The sequence below is a fragment of the Salvelinus sp. IW2-2015 genome, linkage group LG4q.1:29 (assembly GCF_002910315.2).
Source record: "Salvelinus sp. IW2-2015 linkage group LG4q.1:29, ASM291031v2, whole genome shotgun sequence".
Taxonomy (NCBI): Eukaryota; Metazoa; Chordata; class Actinopteri; order Salmoniformes; family Salmonidae; genus Salvelinus; species Salvelinus sp. IW2-2015.
This window is the reverse complement of record NC_036842.1, coordinates 7,585,248-7,607,537: the sequence shown is the minus strand read 5'-3', so window position 1 is coordinate 7,607,537 and position 22,290 is coordinate 7,585,248. Positions and strand designations below refer to the sequence as shown.

The 22,290-nt window shown below is 42.7% G+C and overlaps 1 protein-coding gene and 1 pseudogene across 2 annotated transcripts in view; one reads left to right on the top strand and one right to left on the bottom strand.

Annotated features, from left to right (window-relative positions):
* Positions 1-19,431, top strand: part of LOC111961343 (enolase-phosphatase E1) — a 29,067-nt gene extending 9,636 nt beyond the window's left edge. Inside the window, exons 1-6 of one of the 2 annotated variants that reach the window (XM_023983533.2) lie at positions 2,088-2,457; positions 6,638-6,739; positions 10,657-10,859; positions 15,393-15,525; positions 16,874-16,997; positions 18,777-19,431. In XM_023983533.2, coding sequence (XP_023839301.1) covers positions 2,374-2,457; positions 6,638-6,739; positions 10,657-10,859; positions 15,393-15,525; positions 16,874-16,997; positions 18,777-18,916 — 786 coding nt within the window. In that variant the 5' untranslated portion in view covers positions 2,088-2,373 and the 3' untranslated portion in view covers positions 18,917-19,431. Of the gene's footprint in view, positions 1-2,087; positions 2,458-6,637; positions 6,740-10,656; positions 10,860-15,392; positions 15,526-16,873; positions 16,998-18,776 lie in introns of those variants that run through there. The other variant, XM_070440936.1, reaches the window with a different exon arrangement.
* Positions 19,432-20,532: 1,101 nt separating this feature from the next.
* Positions 20,533-22,290, bottom strand: LOC111961342 (transmembrane protein 150C-like; annotated as a pseudogene).

Here is a 22,290-nt window from a genome sequence, read left to right as displayed (position 1 = left end):
GGTCAAGGTGGAGGGATCCTGAGAGGAGTGGTGTGAGTAGTAGATCTGTACCAGTACAGAGGGATCAGCAACTGATACAGTTGAAGTCAGAAGTTTACATACACCTTAGCCAAATACATTTAAACTCAGTTTTTCACAATTCCTGACATTTAATCCTAGTAAAAATTCCCTGTCTTAGGTCAGTTAGGATCACCACATAATTTTAAGAATGTGAAATGTCAGAATAATAGTAGAGAGAATTATTTATTTCAGCTTTTATTTCTTTCATCCCATTCCCAGTGGGTCAGAAGTTTACATCCACTCAATAAGTATTTGGTAGCATTGCCTTTAAATTGTTTAACTTGGGTCAAACCTTTCAGGTAGCCTTCCACAAGCTTCCCACAATAAGTTGGGTGACTTTTTGCCCATTCATCCTGACAGAGCTGGTGTAACTGAGTCAGGATTGTAGGCCTCCTTGCTCGCAGACGCTTTTTCAGTTCTGCCCACAAATTTTCTATAGGATTGAGGTCAGGGCTTTGTGATGGCCACTCCAATACCTTGGCTTTGTTGTCCTTAAGCCATAACTTTGGAAGTATGCTTGGGGTCATTGTCCATTTGGAAGACCCATTTGCGACCAAGCTTTAACTTCCTGACTGATGTCTTGAGATGTTGCTTCAATATATCCATATAATTGTCCCTTCCTCATGATGCCATCTATTTTGTGAAGTGCACCAGTCCCTACTGCAGCAAAGCACCCCCACAACATGATGCTGCCACCCCCGTGCTTCACGGTTGGGATGGTGTTCTTCGGCTTTCAAGCGTCCCCCTTTTTCCTCCAAATATAAAGATAGTCATTATGGCCAAACAGTTCTACTTTTGTTTCATCAGACCAGAGGACATTTCTCCAAAAAGTTGGATCTTTGTCCCCATGTGCAGTTGCAAACCGTAGTCTGTCTTTTTTATGGCGGTTTTGGAAGTGGCTTCTTCCTTGCTGAGCGGCCTTTCAGCTTATGTCGATATAGGACTTGTTTTACTGTGAAATAGATACTTTTGTAACTGTTTCCTCCAGCATCTTCTCAAGGTCCTTTGCTGTTTTTCTGGGATCGATTTGTGCTTTTCGCAGCAAAGTACGTTCATCTCTAGGAGACAGAATGTGTCTCCTTCCTGAGCGGTATGACGGCTGCGTGGTCCCATGGTGTTTATACTTGCGTACTATTGTTTGTACAGATGAATGTGGTATCTTCAGGCATTTGGAAATTGCTCTCAACGATGAACCAGACTTGTGGAGGTCTACAATTTTTTTTCTGAGATCTTGGCTGATTTCTTTTGATTTTCCCATGATGTCAAGCAAAGAGGCACTGAGTTTGAAGGTAGGCCTTGAAATCCATCCACAGGTACACCGCCAATTGACTCAAATGATGTCAATTAACCTATCAGAGGCTTCTAAAGCTATGACCAAATTTTCTGGAATTTTCCAAGCTGTTTCAAGGCTCAGTCAACTTAGTGTATGTAAACTTCTGACCCACTGGAATTGTGATACAGTGAATTATAAGTGAAATAATCTGTCTGTTAACAATTGTTGGAAAAATTACTTGTATCATGCACAAAGTAGATGTCCTAACCGACTTGCCAAAACTATAGTTTGTTAACAAGACATCTGTGGAGTGGTTGAAAAACAAGTTTAAAGACTCAAACGTAAGTGTATGTAAACTTCCGACTTCAACTGTAGATGTTTCAGTAAGTTTGGATTTTTTTGCATTTCTAGCAATGGTTATTAACTGTACTGCAGGAATGGAACATAGGTGGCCCGAAAATTGAGGTTGTGGTGGCAGCTGCAGAGAGGTATTTGAGTGTGCGAGACTTGTCATCGGAGTTACAACGTGTGTTAAGTGGTGGTGTCCCACCCTTTCAGGTTGTTGGCCTGAGGTAGGAATAAATAGATTTGAATCATGGAGTAGGGTGGTATTTTTTTTGTGTGTGTGTGTAATGTTAAATGGTAGGGTATTTGTTAATTTATATTCAAGCAAAGTATAAGGGAGTTGTACTCCAGTCTAGTAGGTGGCGGTAATGCAACATTTACTGGCTGCCAACCGCCGTTAAGCCTAATCAAAGAAGAAGATACCAAAGAAGCAGAACACTTCCTGGGCACTCGGCTATTATTATGCACGCTCCATGTGTTGAGAACGTTCAAATGGGTCTGTCTGGCTGTTACATGTCTGCTGACGTGACGAGCCTCCACTACCCAACATTAGCTAATTGAAAAGGAACCTAACACGACTTGGAAAGGAATTGGTTGTCCTCTCTCTTAGGTTTGCTAGCGTATTTTTCCAACCTGAATAGCTGAGTAGATAGCTAAGCTAACAATCGCTATACTAGGCGGATTTAGACAGAAACATGGCTACGGTTTCAATCCCTGCTAATACTACCGCACTTTTGCTGGATATTGAAGGAACCACGACACCAATAACGTTTGTAAAGGTAGGACAACAAGCTGAGACTAATATATGGCATTTGAGGTGTGTACTGTAGCTTGCAAGTACAAGGGAGTTCTTTGCTAGACCGATTGCTACCCAATGAGCAAATTGACGTTGAAAATACGTCTTACGTTGGAATTTGGTTAATTTTCCGTTCTGAATGGAAATTGAAAATCAATATTTTACAGACAATGTTTCTATGGCCAAATTTCAACCGTACACATTCGCTTATCTACATGTCAATTAAGAAAGCATTATCACATTATTTTTTTTATTCCTAGGAAAATGGAGCAAGCTGAAGATTTCAGTATGGAATATTTATTATTTCTCCCCATCTGTCACAGCTTTTTCAAAAGCTTTGAAACTGTCAGTGATCATGTTTGTCTGAACTTTCATTCTCAGTAATGGTTACAGAAAAGTTTTTTTCTTTAACTGTGATATGTGGTTGTTTATCTACCTTAGTTGAATGCACTGACTGTAAGTTGCTCTGGATAAGAGTGTCTGCTAAAGCCCAAAATGTATATGTGAGAAGGAACACTTGCAAAGCATGCTGGGTATTATTCTAATGAGCTCTGCCCCCAAACAATAGCAAATTTGGTTGGGCTGGACCGGAATTCTATGTCTCAAGTTTGGACAGTACAGTATAACCCTACGAAGCTTGCCGTCACATACAGTTACAACCGCAAATACAGTTATTTAAACAGTAATGTTTGGTCTTTGTGCATTGCATAGCAGTGTGCAAGATTAGTACTCGGCCAATGACTGTACCTGTTTTAGCAGCACGTGTCCGTGTTGGACGGGATCCGTAATTGGTAGATGTCGTTTGCATGACAGATGGGTATGGTTAATCGAATATCCGAATGGATGTCAGTATTTGATTACTTGCGAGAGTATACATTTCTTTTAACAAAAGAATATAGGCCTATTTTTATTTTTCACAATTTAAAGGGCTTTGTCTGAATTAAATACAATTATTCATATGATATTACTACATACAAGTGTGTGTGTGTGTGTGTATATATATCTCGTACGTACGTACGTTGACACCCATTCAAATGTCTGCCCTGTTAGAGCTGCCCCGGTCAACTGTAAGTGCTGTTATTGTAAAGTGGAAACGTCTAGAATCAATAACGGCTCAGCAGAAAAGTGGTAGGCTACACAAGCTCACAGAATGGGACCACTGATGCGCATAACGCTCAGAAAACATCTGTCCTCGGATGCTACACTCACTACCAAGTTCCAGACTGCCACTGGAAGCAATGTCAGCACAATGCTGTTCGGGAGTTTCTTGCAAGGAGTTTCCATGGCCGAGCAACCGCACACAAGCCTAAGATCACCATGCACAATGCCAAGCATCAGCCGGAAGGGTGTCAAGCTCGCCGCCATTGGACTCTGGCGCAGGGGGAACGCGTTCTCTGGAGTGATGAATCACGCTTCACCATCTGGCAGTCCGACGGATGAATCTGGGTTTGGCGGATGCCAGGAGAACGCTACCTGCCTCAATGCATAGTGCCAATTGTAAAGTTTGGTGGAGGAGGAATAATGGTCTGGGGCTATTTTTCATGGTTCGGGCTAGGCCCCTTAGTTCTAGTGAAGGGGAATCTTAAATCTCCAGTATACAATTACATTCTAGACGATTCTGTGCTTCCAACTTTGTGGCAATAGTTTGGGAAGGTCCTTTCCTGTTTCAACATGACAATGCCCCTGTGCACAAAGTGAGGTCTATACAGAAATGGTTTGTAGAGATCGGTGTGGAAGCCCTGACATCAACGCCATCAAACGCCTTTGGGATGAATTGGAACGCCAACTGCGAGCCAGGCCTAATCGCGCAACATCAGTGCCCGACCTCACTAATGCTCTTGTGGCTGAATGGAAGCAAGTCCCTGCAGCAATGTTCCAAAATCTAGTGGAAAGTCTTCCCAGAAGAGTGGAGGCTATTATAGCAACAGGAGGACCAACTCCGTTATTAATGCCCATGATTTTGGAACGAGATGTTCAACGAGCAGGTGTCCACATACTTTTGGTCATGTAATGTACGATGGCATATTTGACACACTTTTGAATGTAGTTATGATGTGCAACACAAAATAAAATGCCACTTGTTAAAGCGACAGTACAGTTGGAGCAGGGATTTGGCAACACCAGTCCTCGGGGAGCCGGAGTGGTGTCACTTTTTCCCCATCCCTAGCAAATGCAGCTGACTAAACTAATTGCATTCTAAACCTGAAGATCATTAGTTTATCATTAGAATCAGGTGTGTTAGTTGGGGCTGGTGCAAAAGTGTGTCACCAATCAGGCCCCGGTGGACTGGAGTTGTAGTCTAGCAGATGAAGTGGAACGCAAAATGGAATTAAAATTACGGAAATATGTTACTTTAATGAGGAGTAGACTACAACTAGCGAACAACAGGTAGGCTGTTAAATCTAAATTGATTTGTTGTAGAAAAGGACAGGAAGCGTGGGAAAATGGCCACAATTATTCTTGCTAGCTAGGTAGTTGGCTGGTGTAGTGTTAATTTCATCAACAACTACTCATCAACCTATTTTTCTTGACAAACTATTACTAATAACTTTTCATTTTATTTGGCAAATGTGACGAGACAAATTCCATGTGACAGTAATGGACAATCAATTTGACATCAAGCTCCTTTTCATCTGTTCCTAAACCTTCATGCATGCAGAATATTTCATGCAATCCTCTCATTGGCAGAATTAAAATGTTTCAGTTGCGTGGTCTCCCAAACAGCTCCCAGGTGGTCACTTCAGTTACTCGTCAATCTTTTGAACTGATCTGAAGCCAAGACACTTGATTTGTAACTAACCTCAACTAGAAACAATGTTTACACTCTCTCTCTTACTTTAATGTAGGGTATTTTTGCATTCATCTGTGTGGCCGCTCTCGTGTCGCGGTCGACAAGCGAGTTGCGGTTGCTTTTTTCCAATGGGGAAAAATGAATATTTGTTGATTTATTAGTAGTACAGTAATACTTCTGGCATTTTTGGAAAGCAAAAATTATCCACTTTTCAAGGAAACCACTTATTTAACCTCTTGATGGTTATGATGGGGAGAAAATCAGTTGTAAATTGTGTAACCTGTAGGCTTTATACCCTACATGGTTAATTATGGATGGCATTGGTTACAATCTGCCACAATATCAATGTTGCCCGCGAAGGTATACAAGGGGATAGTAGCCTTGTCCGTCTAGGCCTATCTGAATGTGCACATGATGGAAGTTAGAGGTTGCCTAAATATTCATTATTTAATAGAAAAATATTCACTGACTATATTGTGACCTAAAATGGCTGTGACTAAAACTAGACTAAAATTGTCCAGAGGTTTAGTGGAATGAACTAAAACTAACGAAGGATGAAATTATCAAACGGTGACGAAGACTAAAGGGTATTTTAAGATTAAATCTAAAATAGCTGCCAAGATTAACACCGTTAGCGTAGCTTGCTTGCTTTACATCGATTTGATACAGTCAATAAAATAACAATGTATATCGCAGCCTCTGGCTAGTGCTCATGAACCACAGGCAGGATTTGGTATGATTGTAGGCAGTCTGTTTACCTGTCTAGATGTGAAAGCGTGCCATGCGAGTGCACAGCTTAGGAATCTTTCAATTAGATTGGAGGGGGTGGGGGTAGCATCCCCAACACTGGGCACGTGATGCTAAAACGGTACAGCAACGGGTTTGGTGGTATCTCGCAAGCTGTCGCTATGGATTGCCCTTCAGACCCAGTTTATTAATAAATTAAATAATTAAAGGTGTCTAAATTTGAGCTAAGTACAGTAGAGCACAGTAGATTAATTCCTTACAGTACAATATAGTACATTATACTGTAGTTTACGCTAAGCTGCTCTACTGTATTGTACTGAACTATACTCAACTGTACTGTGCTCTACTGTACTGTGCTCTCAACTTGTGAAAGATGGACGTCTATGATTTGGACCGGGCCAAATCTGAACCAATCATAGAGTAGGCCAAATCTAAGCCGGTCCGGGCCAAAGCTGAACCAATTATAGACGTCCAAAAACACCTGTAGACCTTGAAATCAAGGACAGGGTGGACAGACCAAATTTCAATGTCTTTTCAACATCCATGAACAAGGGGAGTCAAATGGTGCACACTGGGGAATGACAGCTAGCTAGCTATATGCTAATGGTGCTATTTTCTCCTGTAGGACATTTTATTCCCATACATCAAAGATCATCTTGAAGAGCATCTGTCTGCGCATTGGGAAGAAGATGAATGCAAACAAGATGTGCATCTCCTGAAGAAACAGGTAACTGGTTTTCTGAAAACCGTGGACAATGATGAGCAGTCAGTAGTGACTGCACACAATCAGACAGACACCCATGTATACATTCTGGGTGAAAACATGTACCTTGTTCTTTGTTGAGCCTGTTAATGATTGCTTATGTGGTATGCATCAGATTAGTACATTAAATGAATCAGCAATTCAGAGTTGGGTGTCTACAGTGGGTTTGGGTTTAGCCCAAATATATAAACTCAGCAAAAAAAATAAACATCCTCTCACTGTCAACTGTGGTTATTTTTAGCGAACTTAACATGTGTAAATATTTGTATGAACATAAGATTCAACAACTGAGACAACTGAACAAGTTCCACGGAATGTGACTAACAGAAATTGAATAATGTGTCACTGAACAAAGGGGGGGTCAAAATCAAAAGTAACAGTCAGTATCTGGTGTGGCCACCAGCTGCATTAAGTACTGCCAGTGCATCTCCTCCTCATGGACTGCACCAGATTTGCCAGTTCTTGCTGTGAGATGTACCCCAGTCTTCCAACAAGGCACCTGCAAGTTCCCGGACATTTCTGGGGGGAATGGCCCAAGCCTTCACCCTCCGATCCAACAGGTCCCAGACGTGCTCAATGGTGATGAGATCCGGTCTCTTTGCTGGACATGACAGAACACTGACATTCCTGTCTTGCAGGAAATCACGCACAGAACAAGCAGTATGGCTGGTGGCATTGTCATGCTGGAGGGTCATGTCAGGATGAGCCTGCAGGAAGGGTACCACATGAGGGAAGAGGGTGTCTTCCCTGTAACGCACAGCATTGAAATTGCCTGCAATGACAACCAGCTCAGTCCGATCATGCTGTGACACACCGCCCCAGACCAAGACGGACCCTCCACCTCCAAATTGATCCCGCTCCGGAGTACAGGCCTCTGTGTAACGCTCATTCCTCAACGATAAAGGCGAATCCGACCATCACCCCTGGTGAAAAAAAACCGCGACTCGTCAGTGAAGAGCACTTTTTGCCTGTCCTGTCTAGTCCAGCGACGGTGGGTTTGTGCCCATAGGCGACGTTGTTGCCGGTGATGTCTGGTGAGGACCTGCCTTACAACAGGCCTACAAGCCCTCAGTCTAGCCTTTCTCGGCCTATTGCGGACAGTCTAAGCACTGATGGAGGGATTGTGCGTTCCTGGTGTAACTCGGGCAGTTGTTGTTGCCATCCTGTACCTGTCCCGCAGGTGTGATGTTCGATGTACCGGTCCTGTGCGGGTGGTGTTACACGTGGTCTGCCAACTGCGAGGATGATCAGCTGTCCGTCCTGTCTCCCTGTAGCGCTGTCTTAGGCGTCTCACAGTACGGACATTGCAATTTATTGCCCTGGCCACATCTCCAGTCCTCATGCCTCCTTGCAGCATGCCTAAGGCACGTTCACGCAGATGAGCAGGGACCCTGGGCATCTTTCTTTTGGTGTTTTTCAGAGTCAGTAGAAAGTATAGGTCGACCAATTAATCGGAATGGCCGATTTTAATTAGGGACGATTTTTAAAGTTTTCATAACAATCGGTAATCGGTATTTTTGGACACATTATAATTTTTTAAGTATATATATTTTTTTATAACCTTTATTTAACTAGGCAAGTCAGTTAAGAACACATTCTTATTTTTAATGACGGCCTAGGAATGGAATTGCATATAATCGATGCGCCTACTTCGACGATTTAACAAGCGCATTTGTGAAGAAAGCACTGTCGTTCCACCAATGTACCTAACCATAAACATCAATGCCTCTCTTTAAAATCAACACACAAGTATATATTTTTTAAACCTGCATATTTAGTTAATATTGCCTGCTAACATGAATTTCTTATAATTAGGGAAATTGTGTCACTTCTCTTGCGTTCCGTGCAAGCAGTCGGTATATGCAGCAGTTTGGGCCGACTGGCTCATTGCAAACTGTGTGAAGACCATTTATTTCTAACATAGGCCGTAATTAATTTGCCAGAGTTGTACATAATTATGACATAACATTGAAGGTTGTACAATGTAACAGCAATATTTAGACTTAGGGATGCCATCTGTTAGATAAAATACGGAACGTTTCCTTATTTCACTGAAAGAATAAACGTCTTGTTTTCTAAATTATAGTTTCCGGATTCGACCATTTTAATGACCAAAGGCTCGTATTTCTGTGTGTTTATTATAATTAAGTGTATGATTTGATAGAGCAGTCTGACTGAGCGACGGTATGCAGCAGCAGGCTCGTAAGCATTCATTCAAACAGCACTTTCGTGCGTTTGCCAGCAGCTATTGCGCTGTTTATGACTTCAAGCCTATCAACTCCCGAGATTAGGCTGGTGTAACCGATGTGAAATTGTTAGCGGGGTGCGCGCTAATAGCGTTTCAAACATCACTTGCTCTGAGACTTGGAGTAGTTGTTCCCCTTGCTCTGCATGGGTAACGCTGCCTTGAGGGTGGCTGTTGTCGATGTGTTCCTGGTTCGAGCCCAGGTAGCGGCGAGGAGAGGGATGGAAGCTATACTGTTACACTGGCAATACTAAAGTGCCTATAAGAACATCCAATAGTCAAAGGTATATGAAATATAAAATCGTATAGAGAGAAATAGTCCTATAATTCCTATAAGAACTACAACCTAAAACTTCTTACCTGGGAATATTGAAGACTCATGTTAAAAGGAACCACCAGCTTTCATATGTTCTCATGTTCTGAGCAAGGAACTTAAACGTTAGCTTTTTTTACATGGCACATATTGCACTTTTACTTTCTTCTCCAACACTGTTTTTGCATTATTTAAACCAAATTGAACATGTTTCATTATTTATTTGAGGCTAAATTTATTTTATTGATGCATTATATTAAGTTAAAGTAAGTGTTCATTCAGTATTGTTATTTTTATTTGTAATAATGACAATTTAAAAATCGGCCGATTTAATCGATATCAGGCTTTTTTGGTCCTCCAATAATCGGTATCGGCGTTGAAAAATCATAATCGGTCGACCTCTAGTAGAAAAACCTCTTTTTAGTGTCCTAAGTTTTCATAACTCTGACCTTAATTGCCTCTGTTAGTGTCTTAACGACCGTTCCACAGGTGCATGTTCATTAGTTGTTTATGGTTAATTGAACAAGCATGGGAAACAGTGTTTAAACCCCTTACAATGATCTATGACGTTATTTGAATTTTTCCAAATTATCTTTGAAAGACAGGGTCCTGAAAAAGGGATGTTTCTTTTTTTCCTGAGTTTAGCTATGTAGGTCATGGATTAATGGGTGTATTTGATTAGCTGCTGGCCTTAAGTGCCCTGCATCCTGTCAGATGGGATGACATGAGTGCAAGCGATGAGACAAGCGTTCAGAGCTGCACTCACGTTCACTGGCTGCTTAAGTATAGCAGACCTACTGCAGGAAGCTCTTTGTTTGTTTTTATTACACCAGGGAGGGACTGGCAAACTAGGGTGGTTGAACTCCTTTGAGGACCACTTGACTGCTTTAGATCAAAACTACCACTTGAAATCTGACTAGATCGGTCATTTGACGGACCAGAACAAGGGGGGGTTGAGGAACACTGACATAATTCATGGAAAGCTATCTACATCCGAGAAACACTTGACTACAGTCAATTCTGTAACATTGGGTTCTTCAATAAGGGATGCAGACAGGAGGTCTGTGAATGGAGCTAATGAGTTCTCCTCCTCCAATGAGCTTATTGATTTGCAGAATGCAGAACAGTGATAAGTTCTCATAATAGCGTGGCGGCTACCATAATATCTCATTTACTGGAATTAACAGTTTCCTGTCGGCCAAGAGCTGTCTGTCTTCAACGTTGGATAACCCCAAGAGTTGTCTGGTTAATTCCAACCCTGCTCCCTAATGAACATGACCCTGATTAACCGTTGACCCTGTGCTGACCCTTTCATCATGTTAGGTTGAGGAGGACCTGCGTCTGAACAGAGCATGTGCGCAGCACGCCCTGGACCAGTCTGGGCACACGGACGAGGAGAAAGCCATCAGGGAGGTGGTGGACAACGTGCTGTGGCAGATGGCTTCGGACAGGAAGACCACGGCCCTGAAACAGCTGCAGGGACACATGTGGAGGGCGGCCTACGCTGCTGGGAGAATCAAAGGCGAGTAAGTAGCCAGAAGTTTTCCTTCTATTGCACTGAGGGTACTGTATGAGGGATGAATCCTAAATCGATTTTAGTGAAAATATCCCATAGACATAATTTCATGGTTAACATAAGACAGAGATACAGTTCCTGCCAAATACAGTGCCTTCGGAAAGTATTCAGACCCCTTGACTTTTTCCACATTTTGTAACGTTACAACCTTATTCTAAAATTGATGAAGTCGTTTTTTCCCACTCATCAATCTACACACAATACCCCATAATGACAAAGCAAAAACAGGTTTTTAGAAGTTTTTGCTAATTTATCAACAAACAAAATACGGAAATATCACATTTACGTAAGTATTCACTCTTTACTCACTACTTTGTTGAAGCACCTTTGGCAGCGATTACAGCCTCGAGTCTTCTTGGGTATGACGCTGCAAGCTTGGCACACCTGTATTTGGTGAGTTTCTCTGCAGATTATCTCAAGCTTTGTCAGGTTGGATGGGGAGCGTTGCTTGCACAGCTATTTTCAGTTCTCTCCAGAGATGTTCGATCGGGTTCAAGTCCGGGCTCTGGCTGGGCCACTCAAGTACACTCCTGCGTTGTCATGGCTGTGTGCTTCGGGTTGTCCTATTGTAAGGTGAACCTTCACCCCAGTCTGTGGTCCTGAGCACTCTGTTCAGGTTTTCATCAAGGACCTCTCTGTATTTTGTTCCGTTCGTCTTTGCCTCGATCCTGACTAGTCTCCCAGTCCCTGCCGCTGAAAAACATCCCCACAACATGATGCTGCCACCACGCATCGCTGTAGGGATGGTGCCAAGTTTCCTCCAGATGTGACGCTTGGCATTGAGGCCATAGAGTTCAATCTTGGTTTCATCATGAGAATCTTGTTTCTCATGGTGTGAGAGTCATTAGGTGCCTTTTGGCAAACTTGTTAGTTACAGACATTCACAGCCTTTGGTTCTTATTTACATTTACATTTAAGTCATTTAGCAGACGCTCTTATCCAGAGCGACTTACAAATTCTTATAGCCATCAATGAGCTTGCTGTACCTTTCTACTGGCAATTTGGGCCACTCTTCAGCAGCAAACTGCTATAATTCTATATTGTTTGAGGGGTTCCCTCGACCAACTGCTGTTTTCAGATCTCGCCATAGGTTTTGGATGGGATTTACATCTCTTCGCTGGCCACTCCAGAACAGTTCAGCGTTTTCTTGAATCATTACTTAGTGCTTTTTGATGTGTGTTTGGAGTTGTCATGCTGTAAGAACCACAACCTTCAATGGAGACCCAGTTTTTTCACACTGGGTTGAACATTAGACTCCGAACACCTGATAATCTGCTCATTTCATGATGCATTGCGCACGTTCAAGGCCCCCAGTACCAGAGGCAGCCAAGCAAGAGATTCCCTAAAAACACGCCACTTTGATACAGCTACGACCGGAAGTGACTTACGCAGCAGGTTAGGAGAATTAGGATGAGGTTAGCGAAAATGCTCTCCTAACCTGCTATGAAAAGCCGCTTCCGGTTGTAGCTGTATCGAAGTGGTGTGTTTTTAGGGAGTCCCAGCAAGCAACCCCACAGCATTATCAAATCTCCCCCATGTTTGATTGTAGGGAGGATGTTATTTTCATTGAACTCTTCATTTGGTCGTCATTGATCTGTATAGCCAAAGATCTCTAATTTTGTTTCAATGATCCACAGAACAGTTTCCTAGGATTTAGGCTTCTTTAGTTGGGTTTTTGAGAAGTTCAATTAGGCTTTCTTGTCTCCTTCAGCAGTGGGGTCTTCCTATGTTTACCAATGACCAAATTAAGCATTCAAAGAAAAGAACACCCTCCCTACAATCATTATCGAACCTCACCAATGTTTGCTGTGGGGTTGCTTTGCTGCTGACGAGTGCCAAATTGCCAGTTTTAAAGGTGCAGCTATCTCATTGATGTCTGCAAGAAGGATTTGTCGGCAGTTATCTTGGCCGGAGTGTCAATCATTTTGTCCATGCCACTTGTTTTAAATAACAATTTTAATTAGTTTTGCAATGTTAAAATTCCAGTAACAAGGTGTGGAGATCCAAAGTTATTGTATTTCAAAAAAAATATATATACTTTATTTTGACATTTTTCAAATGAAGACATTGACAATAATATATTCCTCACCCACCCCACCAAGGCATCATACAAAAATGGCACAAAAAAACAATGGCAATAAGTAATAACAATGGTAATTACAACACCAATGCTGACATTTTAAGAATGCCTCTTACCATGTTTGGCCTACGACAGCGTCCCCCAAGCTCGGTCCCAGGGACCCGGAGGGGTGCATATACTCGCCCCAGCATCCAACACACCGACTCCAATCGGAGGCTAATAAGTTGAACCATTTCATGTGTCTGAAGGTACAAACTCTGCCTTCCCGGTGAGCCCAGAGAGCAAATCAAGTGCACTATAGGCCTAACGCTGGCCAATCGGATGGCTCAGATTGCCGTGTCTGCAGTAACGTAGCAGGCATAAAAGAAAGCTACAGCAAAGTTGATACTGTGAGATTTCAAAATGTTTAAAACCATGACTAGAGAGAGACTGTCAACGAATACAGAAAAGAGATGCTGTTTTTATGAGTGAGTTCATGTTTTAAGTTCTTACTCGGCACTGTCAACACTTTGTATTCAACAATTTTATAAGCCATAAAATGTGCGTTCTTCCTATTTGCACTCAGCGCTACAACAAGCACTGCAGCAGAAATATATGAGTAGGAAAATGTATCTATAGGCTTGCGTTGTTATTAGCGGTTTGGGTCTTTCTCTGTTCATAGGAGTAACAACATGAATTTGTGCATTAGGCAGAAATAATGCGGTGCGACTCGAGTTTCGCCATCATCTGGAAGACTGTGTCCCTTTTTGGTCAGTGTCAGCGGAGAGATGTTGAGAGGCGGACCCTCAGTCTAATGCTCTCTCCCTCCACTGACTGACCATCAGATGCAGGCCCCATCAGCCCAAATATGTTTTTAAATAAAAAGCAAATTATTTAAATGTATGCTCACTCAGCTGTGCTTCACAAGTAATACAACAACCGATCTATTACTGGTGTGATCATATAGCCTAAAAATGACCTGACCAACAATGCATTGGCAGGGCAATTCAAGCAAAGCTAATATGCGGTGATAATGTATAACTTGCTGCACAAACCTCATTGCTACAGTTCTGTTTTTAATTAGTTCATGTTGCATAGGGTTATGTTTTTTTAAAGTCATGTTTAAATAAAAAGTGGTAGATTTTGGCTTGTATTTTGACTCAAAGGTTGGTGACCACTGTTCTAGAGTTTTCCCTGTTAACCCTATCAACGTTTCCCTTTACTGTGGCAATTGTGATCGAATCAACGCAATATTAGCCACCTTCAATGCAACATACCGAAAAACTATGCAAACGATTTTGTTCTAGGCTGAACACATCAGAGTAAGATTCTATTGCATTGACACGCACGACTCCGCCCGTACTCTAGTGTACACAGACCGGTGCGGCATAAACAATCAGAGCTGCAGTAGGCCTCTATGCAATTAGACCATTGCCATATATGGATCTGTGCAAGTAGAACATTGCCATATATGGATCTGTGCAAGTAGAACATTGCCATATATGGATCTGTGCCATTTACATGTTTACAGCATGAGTAGATGAGCTTGTTTTGAGATTAAAGCGAGAGCTGCATGTAGCCATGTGTGCACATTTTGTTCAAATCCTTTGCTAGTTAGTGAGTTATTAGCCCAGTTATAGATCAATTGTAGTGTGTAATAAGGTAGTGATTGCTTACTACAAGAGCACAAAACGTGTACATTTCTAGAACTTTGAAAGGGAGTCAGGTAAAGAGCATAGGGGGAGCAGCAGCATGATAAAGATAGTAAGACTGCGAGCGAGAAGTGAGGCAAATACTATTGATGGGTGGTAACATTACACATTTTAAAGATGGTAGATGAAAAATGGCAGTGAGCAGATTGGGGTTAACTGTTTTGTTACATGTATGTGAAAATGTCTCAGATAGGGTCCCAAAAAGCCGCTCAGAGATTGGCATGACCAAAACAGTCGCTGAATCACAAACACTTGGGGTTGAAATTTGGATAGATTCTTGCCAGCCTGTCATTTGAGTAATGGAAACGGTGCAACACTTTTGAACTGAAGGAGCCCATAATTTTATGTAAAATGATGTGTGGATACGCTCTATACTACGTTGCCATATGTCGTTGGTTTATTTTCAAGTTCAACTTATTTTAGAAGAAATGGGGAATTATTTAAGGGAAGTGCAAGGGTGCCAAAATATTTGGCCACAACTGTATGCACAGATTGCAAGATATGATTTTTTCCCCCCTGCAGGAATGTAGATCTACAGGTTGTTTAGTCTTATGTAGTGGTATTAATGGTTTCTAAACCGCCTGTGAGAGGATCAAGTCCTATTGTACTGCTGCATTTATTCCAAATGTCACCTTCAGACCATCATTGTCTGGAGTCCTGTTGACTTATACAGACAGTATTACTAATATATATGTGTGTCTGTGTGAACCAGGGTGTACCAGGACGTGGTTCCATCCATCAGGAGGTGGAGACGGCAGGGCCTGAAGGTCTATATCTACTCCTCTGGCAGCGTGGAAGCCCAGAAACTACTGTTTGGATACTCTGTAGAGGGAGACGTCCTAGATGTAAGGAACTCTTCTCTTTATAAACTGTGTAGAACACACATCTCTCTGGTTCATTGTAATTAGGGGTGTGAATATTTAAACGCAGTTGGGATTGTTAACGTTTAGAAAAAGTCAACCGAAAAAGCGATGTGTGTGGGGGGGGCGCGGTCTCACAAAATTAGAATCACAGTGCAGTTATCACAATTTTTTTTCCCCGTGTTATAGCCTAACTAGACGATAGGCTATAAAGGCCTGGGGAAATTTGGGTAATTTTAAATAAAACCAGGGAGGAAGAGGAACTTTAGTGAATATGTGAGATACAGGTTACCAAGACATATGTGCACGGTTCTTTCTGCCTCCTGCCCCCTCCCCTGGCTCACCTCCTTCTCTTTGCTAATGATGCGAGTGTGTTCAGTCTTCGGTCTGTTGTGTGTAGAATATCCTAGCCTGTTCATTGATGATAGGCCCTGCTTTACTAAAGTTCTGAGATACAGGTTTTAATTACCAATAGCTAGGCCAAGTGCATGGTTCTGAGTGTCTGCCTGGTGGCTGACCTGCCTATACTGTGCCCCTCCCCTCTCTTTCCCTTGCTAGCTTGCTATGAAAGATGCGGGTGTTTTGTGTTCTCGGAAGTAGGGTACGGCAACAAATCTCCTCCGTTCCAAAAATACTGAGTCTTGACACTCAGAAATAGGAATTGAAAGTGCAAGCTGTCAAGGAATTGATTATTTTGGAGTCGACTCTCCACCACTACGTCGTCATCGTTGGAAAAATGGCAGAGAAAGCCAAATGACAGCAGCGTCCTATATTGCAATGCTATGAGAAGGTGGTGAAATGCAAACTTTGCGCTGTGGAATTGAGGTAGGCCTACAGTAATTGTAGTACAGGTGCAATGCTTAACCATCTGAAAGGGACGCACTGTGAGACCCAACCTGGTGCTGGCAGCAGCGCAGGCCCCCCAACAACAGACCTGAAAGCACTGTGATAAGGGAACGGAGTAGCCATGACTGCGGTAGATAGAACTGCATTTCCCCCTAGCAGTCATATGCAGCACAATATTTTGCCTTGTGAATTCACATGCAATTTCTTTTTTTATTAATCGAGAGAGAAAATAACAGTTTAAACGTTAAGGAAAACTGTCAATTTGTCACATCCCTAATTGTAGAGTTGCAAAATTCCAGTGACTTTCCCAAAATTCCAGGTTTTCCAGAAATCCCAGTCGAAAGATTCCTTGAATCAGGAGGGAATAAGCAGGAAATCGGGGAATCCTCCAACCAGGATTTCTGGAAAACATTGGAATTTTGGGGAAATTTACCGGAATGTTGTAGTCCTACTCCCAGCTAACTTCAGATTGTCTCTATCCTTTCAGCTATTTGATGGCCACTTCGACACCAACATGGGCGCTAAAGTAGAAAGTAAGAGCTATGAGAGAATTGCAGAGAGAATGGGCTGCCTGTCTGAGGAAATCATGTTCCTGACAGATATCACACGGGGTAAGTGTTGTAGCAGGCAAATGAGTTCAATGGTGAATGCTCTTTACATGTTGTTTGGGCCAGAGCCTTTCTACCTAGCAGGATCAGCCTCAGAAGCTTTGCCAAACTTAGCTATGACTCTGAATTCCACAGTGGAATTTGTCAAAGGGGCTTGTCCTGAACTACAACAACCCAGCCTGCATTAGACAAGTGCATATGCTGCTTATAGAATATCAAATGGGCATATTTTAACTTGTATTTATTTTCCTATGTTATGGACTGTTTTATGGACACGCATGTTCTCAATAACCTACTGGGTAACATGAAGGAAGATAATACGATTTTGATAACTGAAGCCATGTAGCTAGCCCTGCTTTAGTGCAGAACAAATTCGAACAAATTTCAATTTTTTTGTGTTTTTTAAAAACATTTTTCTGTTTTTCATTCGAACCGGTCTCTTGCAGTTAGGCTTATGGAAGATGTAGGCCTATATCATTAGGATTTGGTACAGGGGTGTTGAACACTTCTCCAATCGTTGTTGAGATCTGATATTCTGTGCAAGACGAGACACAGGCCAATGTCAACCAATGACATTTCTCAAATCCTTTCGGGCTAAATTCCAGCTAAACTCAGAGAGGACAGTTAGGCCTAATTACTTACAAAAAGCTGATGAAGATTAAGTCCACAGCCGTATTAGACTGAAAGATGGGCTATAAGGTGACTTCGTCAAACTAGTGAGGCTCTATGCTCATTAGTTGCTCATTCATCATATTTTCTATTACTTCACTCAATCCCATTTTTAAGTCTACCTTCCTAACTGTTATACGTTCTCTGAGACCAACCAGAAATGTTTCCTTGGCCACACATTCCCAGATTTTCATAAAACAGCCACATGTGGTGTATATTTTTTTTTTTCATCACCAAAAGAGTAGGCTAGCGGGAGAAGGTGTAGTGCTGCAGGAGCAGTGTCACTCCGCCACTTCTTAGTGGTGCTCATCTAGTCAAGTTGGATCAAAGCTGACATATCAATGTCTCGGAAGATCACACGGTTGAATTAGTATTCTATATAACCAAATATAATAGCATAGTATAACGTTACTGTTACTAATTTCTTGAGATTTTAGAATGGTTAGCTGAATAGTACATTTAAAATTAAAATAAATCCAATGCGGTCAAAACTCCACAGCGTGCGCCACAAGGCAGAATGGGATTTTGATTGGGGGGAAAACAAAGGCTTATATAGTGTAACACCATCTTCTCTCATTTTCTCACGAAACAGTAATTCAAGAAGATCTAAATGAATATTCCCATGAAACCAATTTGAGATCAAATGATTGGCATGCAGTTTGGATATTTCACCATAAAACGTGAAGAATTGTCAATTTTAGATATTAGGTAGCCTGACTTGGTGTTTTGAGGGTATTACAAATACTAATTTCATAGGCAGACGTTGCAGTTGGAGGATGCGTTTTGTATAATGATATTCAATGGGCTACATTAGTGGAGGGGTGCGAATGTCCCTCAAACTCATCGATTTGGGTATTTTTAAATGTGGTCACCCTACCCTGAGGGGAAGCAGATGCCATCGCATGGAGAGCCACACGGCTGCCTCAGGCTGGCCCCACAATCACCTTAATGTTCTACCTTCCTTTGTTGTGTAGGTTGTTAGCTTAGCTTACAACCAAGGGTTAGTGCCTCTGTTACACCGTTACTGGGACTTGGGTGAGCATGCTGTACTGGGATCCTAGTGTGACTCAGGGAACATGATCGAGAGGAGGATATTTGTGTTCTTCCCTGCAGAGGCCAAGGCAGCGGAGGATGCGGGTGTGAACGTGGCGGTGGTGGTGCGGCCGGGGAACATGGAGCTGACGGAGGAGGAGAGGTCACACTATAACCTCATTACAACTTTCAGCCAACTAGAAGTGACGGGCAGCGTTTAATACTGGAGGGGAGGGGAGAGATGCTGCTGTTCGAATTCTGCCCTTTTCCTCCTCAGTGTGCACTCATTGACTCCCCCCTTGTGGATGTAAAGGTACTGGATAAGTGTACGCATGGGAGGTTTCGCCATATATCTAACACCTTTTTGTTTTTAAATGCATGAGGGGGAGTAATGAGTGTACACTTGGGAGAGAATCGGAACACCGCTAGAGAGAGGGAGAACACTTCCTCACTAGCCCCGTTCAATCATGTTCCCTAGCCTCTTCCCCTAGCACCTGGTGCCCCTTGGGTCTTATCAAAGGACTGGAATGGTAAAAGCAAAGTGATTGACGCTCCTTTTTAAGCCTATTGGAGAGCCAGGTGGAGCTATTGCTTTCCCCTATCTGGTCCTTACAGACTGAAGGGGAGTGGGCTATGGGAAGAAGCTACTAACCGAAATTGAACCGGGCCACTCTCATAAGAACTGTTTGTCCAAGGGGAATGGGAGGGTCGGCCATTGATCCAAGGATTTTGGGAGCGCACTAAAAGGGGAGCCTGGGTGCCAGTCTGTTTCTGCTCTAGCGAAGATGTCGTTGGGTTAGCCAGGTAACATTGTAGCGTTGTTGAACACAGAAACAGTCGGGTATCTAGGCTACACACCGGGTGGGCACCAAGAGTCGTACCAGTCTGCAGACTGCACATTAAGGGACCTCCCAGGGTTTCTTTCGCCTTTTTTAAGCATTTTAAATAAAAAACATATTTAAGTTGTTCACTTTATTTGTATTTAACTAATGTGGTCAAAATCATGCTAATTGAACTTGGAGGTTTGAGTATTACATTTCTGTACTGTGTTTTTGTTTCCATTGTGAGTCACATTTGGAAACATGTTGAGAAAAGCCCAATCCTGTACAGTGCATTAATCAGAATGCAAAGACAGGTTTTATTGTGTAAAATCATTTAATGTTCTAACAAACAGCAGTACAACACTGATATGCATGTGTCAGTTATGCTCGAATGACAAAGCCAATTGTACTAAATCACATGCAATGGAGAGAACACTGAAAAAGATTGTTTAATGTGCGCAACAGTGATGGTTCAGAATGGCATCATTGTACCTGGGTGATGACCTAAAAAGTAATACTACTGTACTAGTCTTCAGAGGCTGAGACTTCCACAAACGGTCTGTCTTAAGAGGTTGAAAATAGAGGTAGACAGGAAAGAGAGCAAACGCAGCAGAACACCTCATGTCGGGTAGAATCAAAAATGGGAGAGGGTGATGACTCCCACATTTTGAGGACTTAGCTACATTCATCTGAAAGTCAGTGAGGTATGGTGTCACTATTAATCTGAGACATGAGTTCTCCTATAACTCACAGCTACATGATAAACAACCATGTTCATATCTTCAATGAAATCGTTTAGCATCTTTTAGTGAACACCCCTGCTGATGAGATGACAAAGGTTGCTTATGGAAAGAGTTTGTTGCTTTTGAAAGATCACCTCGACGTACAGTAGTAGTAGACAGTCATTCACTGGTTATTACGTTCAGACATGCAGTAGTGGTTGACTAACTCAGAGACCCACTGGAGCCCTTGACTTCATGTTCATTTGGCACCATCCCCCCCCCCCCCCCCCCCCCCCCCAAACTGACACAACCACAGGCTAACTTAACTGTTTTTTTGTAGTACTCCAAAGCTATAGCTGGTCCGACTGGTACTCGGACACCGCTGAGAAGGTTTCTGACAGGCTGAGAGGCGGGTCGCGGTTGTCGGTGCAGACGATCTCAAAGCGGCAGTGTCTGAACTCGATGGCGAAGGTTGCGAGGAAGCTCAGAGAAAGAACATGACCAGCGCCCACTGCGCTCGCGCCGCATGCATGGGAAGACGCTGCACAATCAGGGCAATGTCTGAACCGGGGGAGTTAAGTATCAAACACTATACAAAACATAAAATTCCTAGCTTCCTTTGAGGTAAACACTGATCGAACTGTTGAATAAGTGAAAGCAAGGTTTCCACCTCTACAGCTGTATCCAGCCCACATACCCATAATATTATACTAACTGTGTCGTAAGTAACTTCGTAAAAGCGTCTGCTAAGTGACGAGGGTGAGTCCCTGGTGCAAGCCAGAGGAAGGATACAAAAAAGCATGCAGGCGGTGAGGGCCCCAGACAGCAGAAAGCGAGGGATGCCTGCCCTCCGACCCTCGTTCCTAAGGTTGACTTTCAGGGTGATGACAGATTGAACCCAGCAGAACAACGTTCCCAGGCCAAACGTCATGTACGTCCCAATGTTGTGGAGCTCCTCGTTATTTGACAACTGGACCAAAGACAAAACAGACATGGCTCTTATCTGTTTCATGTTTACTGTGACCCTACAACCTCTGGCAAACATCTGATTATCACTGCAAACCAGGTTGAGGTTTTTGGCTATTTTATCAGTGGTTCCCAAATGTCTTGGGTTTGGGCGGTAGGGGCTAGGAGTTGTGTCAGTAGGCAGGCCAGTGACAGTCTAGGAGTTAAGGGGAAGTGTAGGACAGGGTCAGTGACTCCTACCTGGAAGTTTCCCACCAGTGTCATGCCGAAGCAGGCCAGGGACAGGGCCACCAGACTGCTGATGTTGAGCCAGGGTTTGTGGACCTGGGGCTTCAGCTGCAGGTATCTGAGGACACCAATGATGAACCCTGAAAGGAAAAGACCCGTAAGGGATCTATCTCTGGTCTGGTGGTCTCTAACCATTTCATTCCTGGTCCTGGGAACCCACAGGATGTGCAGGCTTTTGTTCGAACTCAATACTAACATCCTCAACAACTGTAATGAGCACTACATGGTCTGCCATTGGAACTACTGACTAAATGCATGCCAAGCAATAGACAGCACTTCCCCATTTTATAATGTAAATCCCGTTGTCTCTGTCCTGCCATTTTATTTTTGGTTCAGTGGTCAATGTTGACTATGTTTCCATGTTCATACAGGAGATAAACAGAAGAACATGCATCAGTCTTACCTACGAAGGCAGCCAGGTTCATGACCTGGCTAAATACACAACTGGCCGGGGGAGCATTGCCTGCAAAGCTGAGAGAGAAGGGGAAGATGGTGGGAGAGAGAAAGATACAATTGTATTGACAGGAATCACAAAACCTAGGTAAAGATTGGTAACCAGTAAGGTTGGTACTAGTATAGGGTGTGTGTACTGTACCTTATAAATGGAGGGGATTTAGGGCCAGATCGCCTGTGAAAAAAATACATGTAATATTTAGAAACTGGTGCGTGGTCATAACTGGAATAACATATTGCTACGTTATTAATAGTCCTTACTTGTATTCTGAACTCAGAGGTGTTATCTTCTCATCTTCAATAGCTATGAAATACCTGCAACCAATGAGAACCATTTTGTTAATG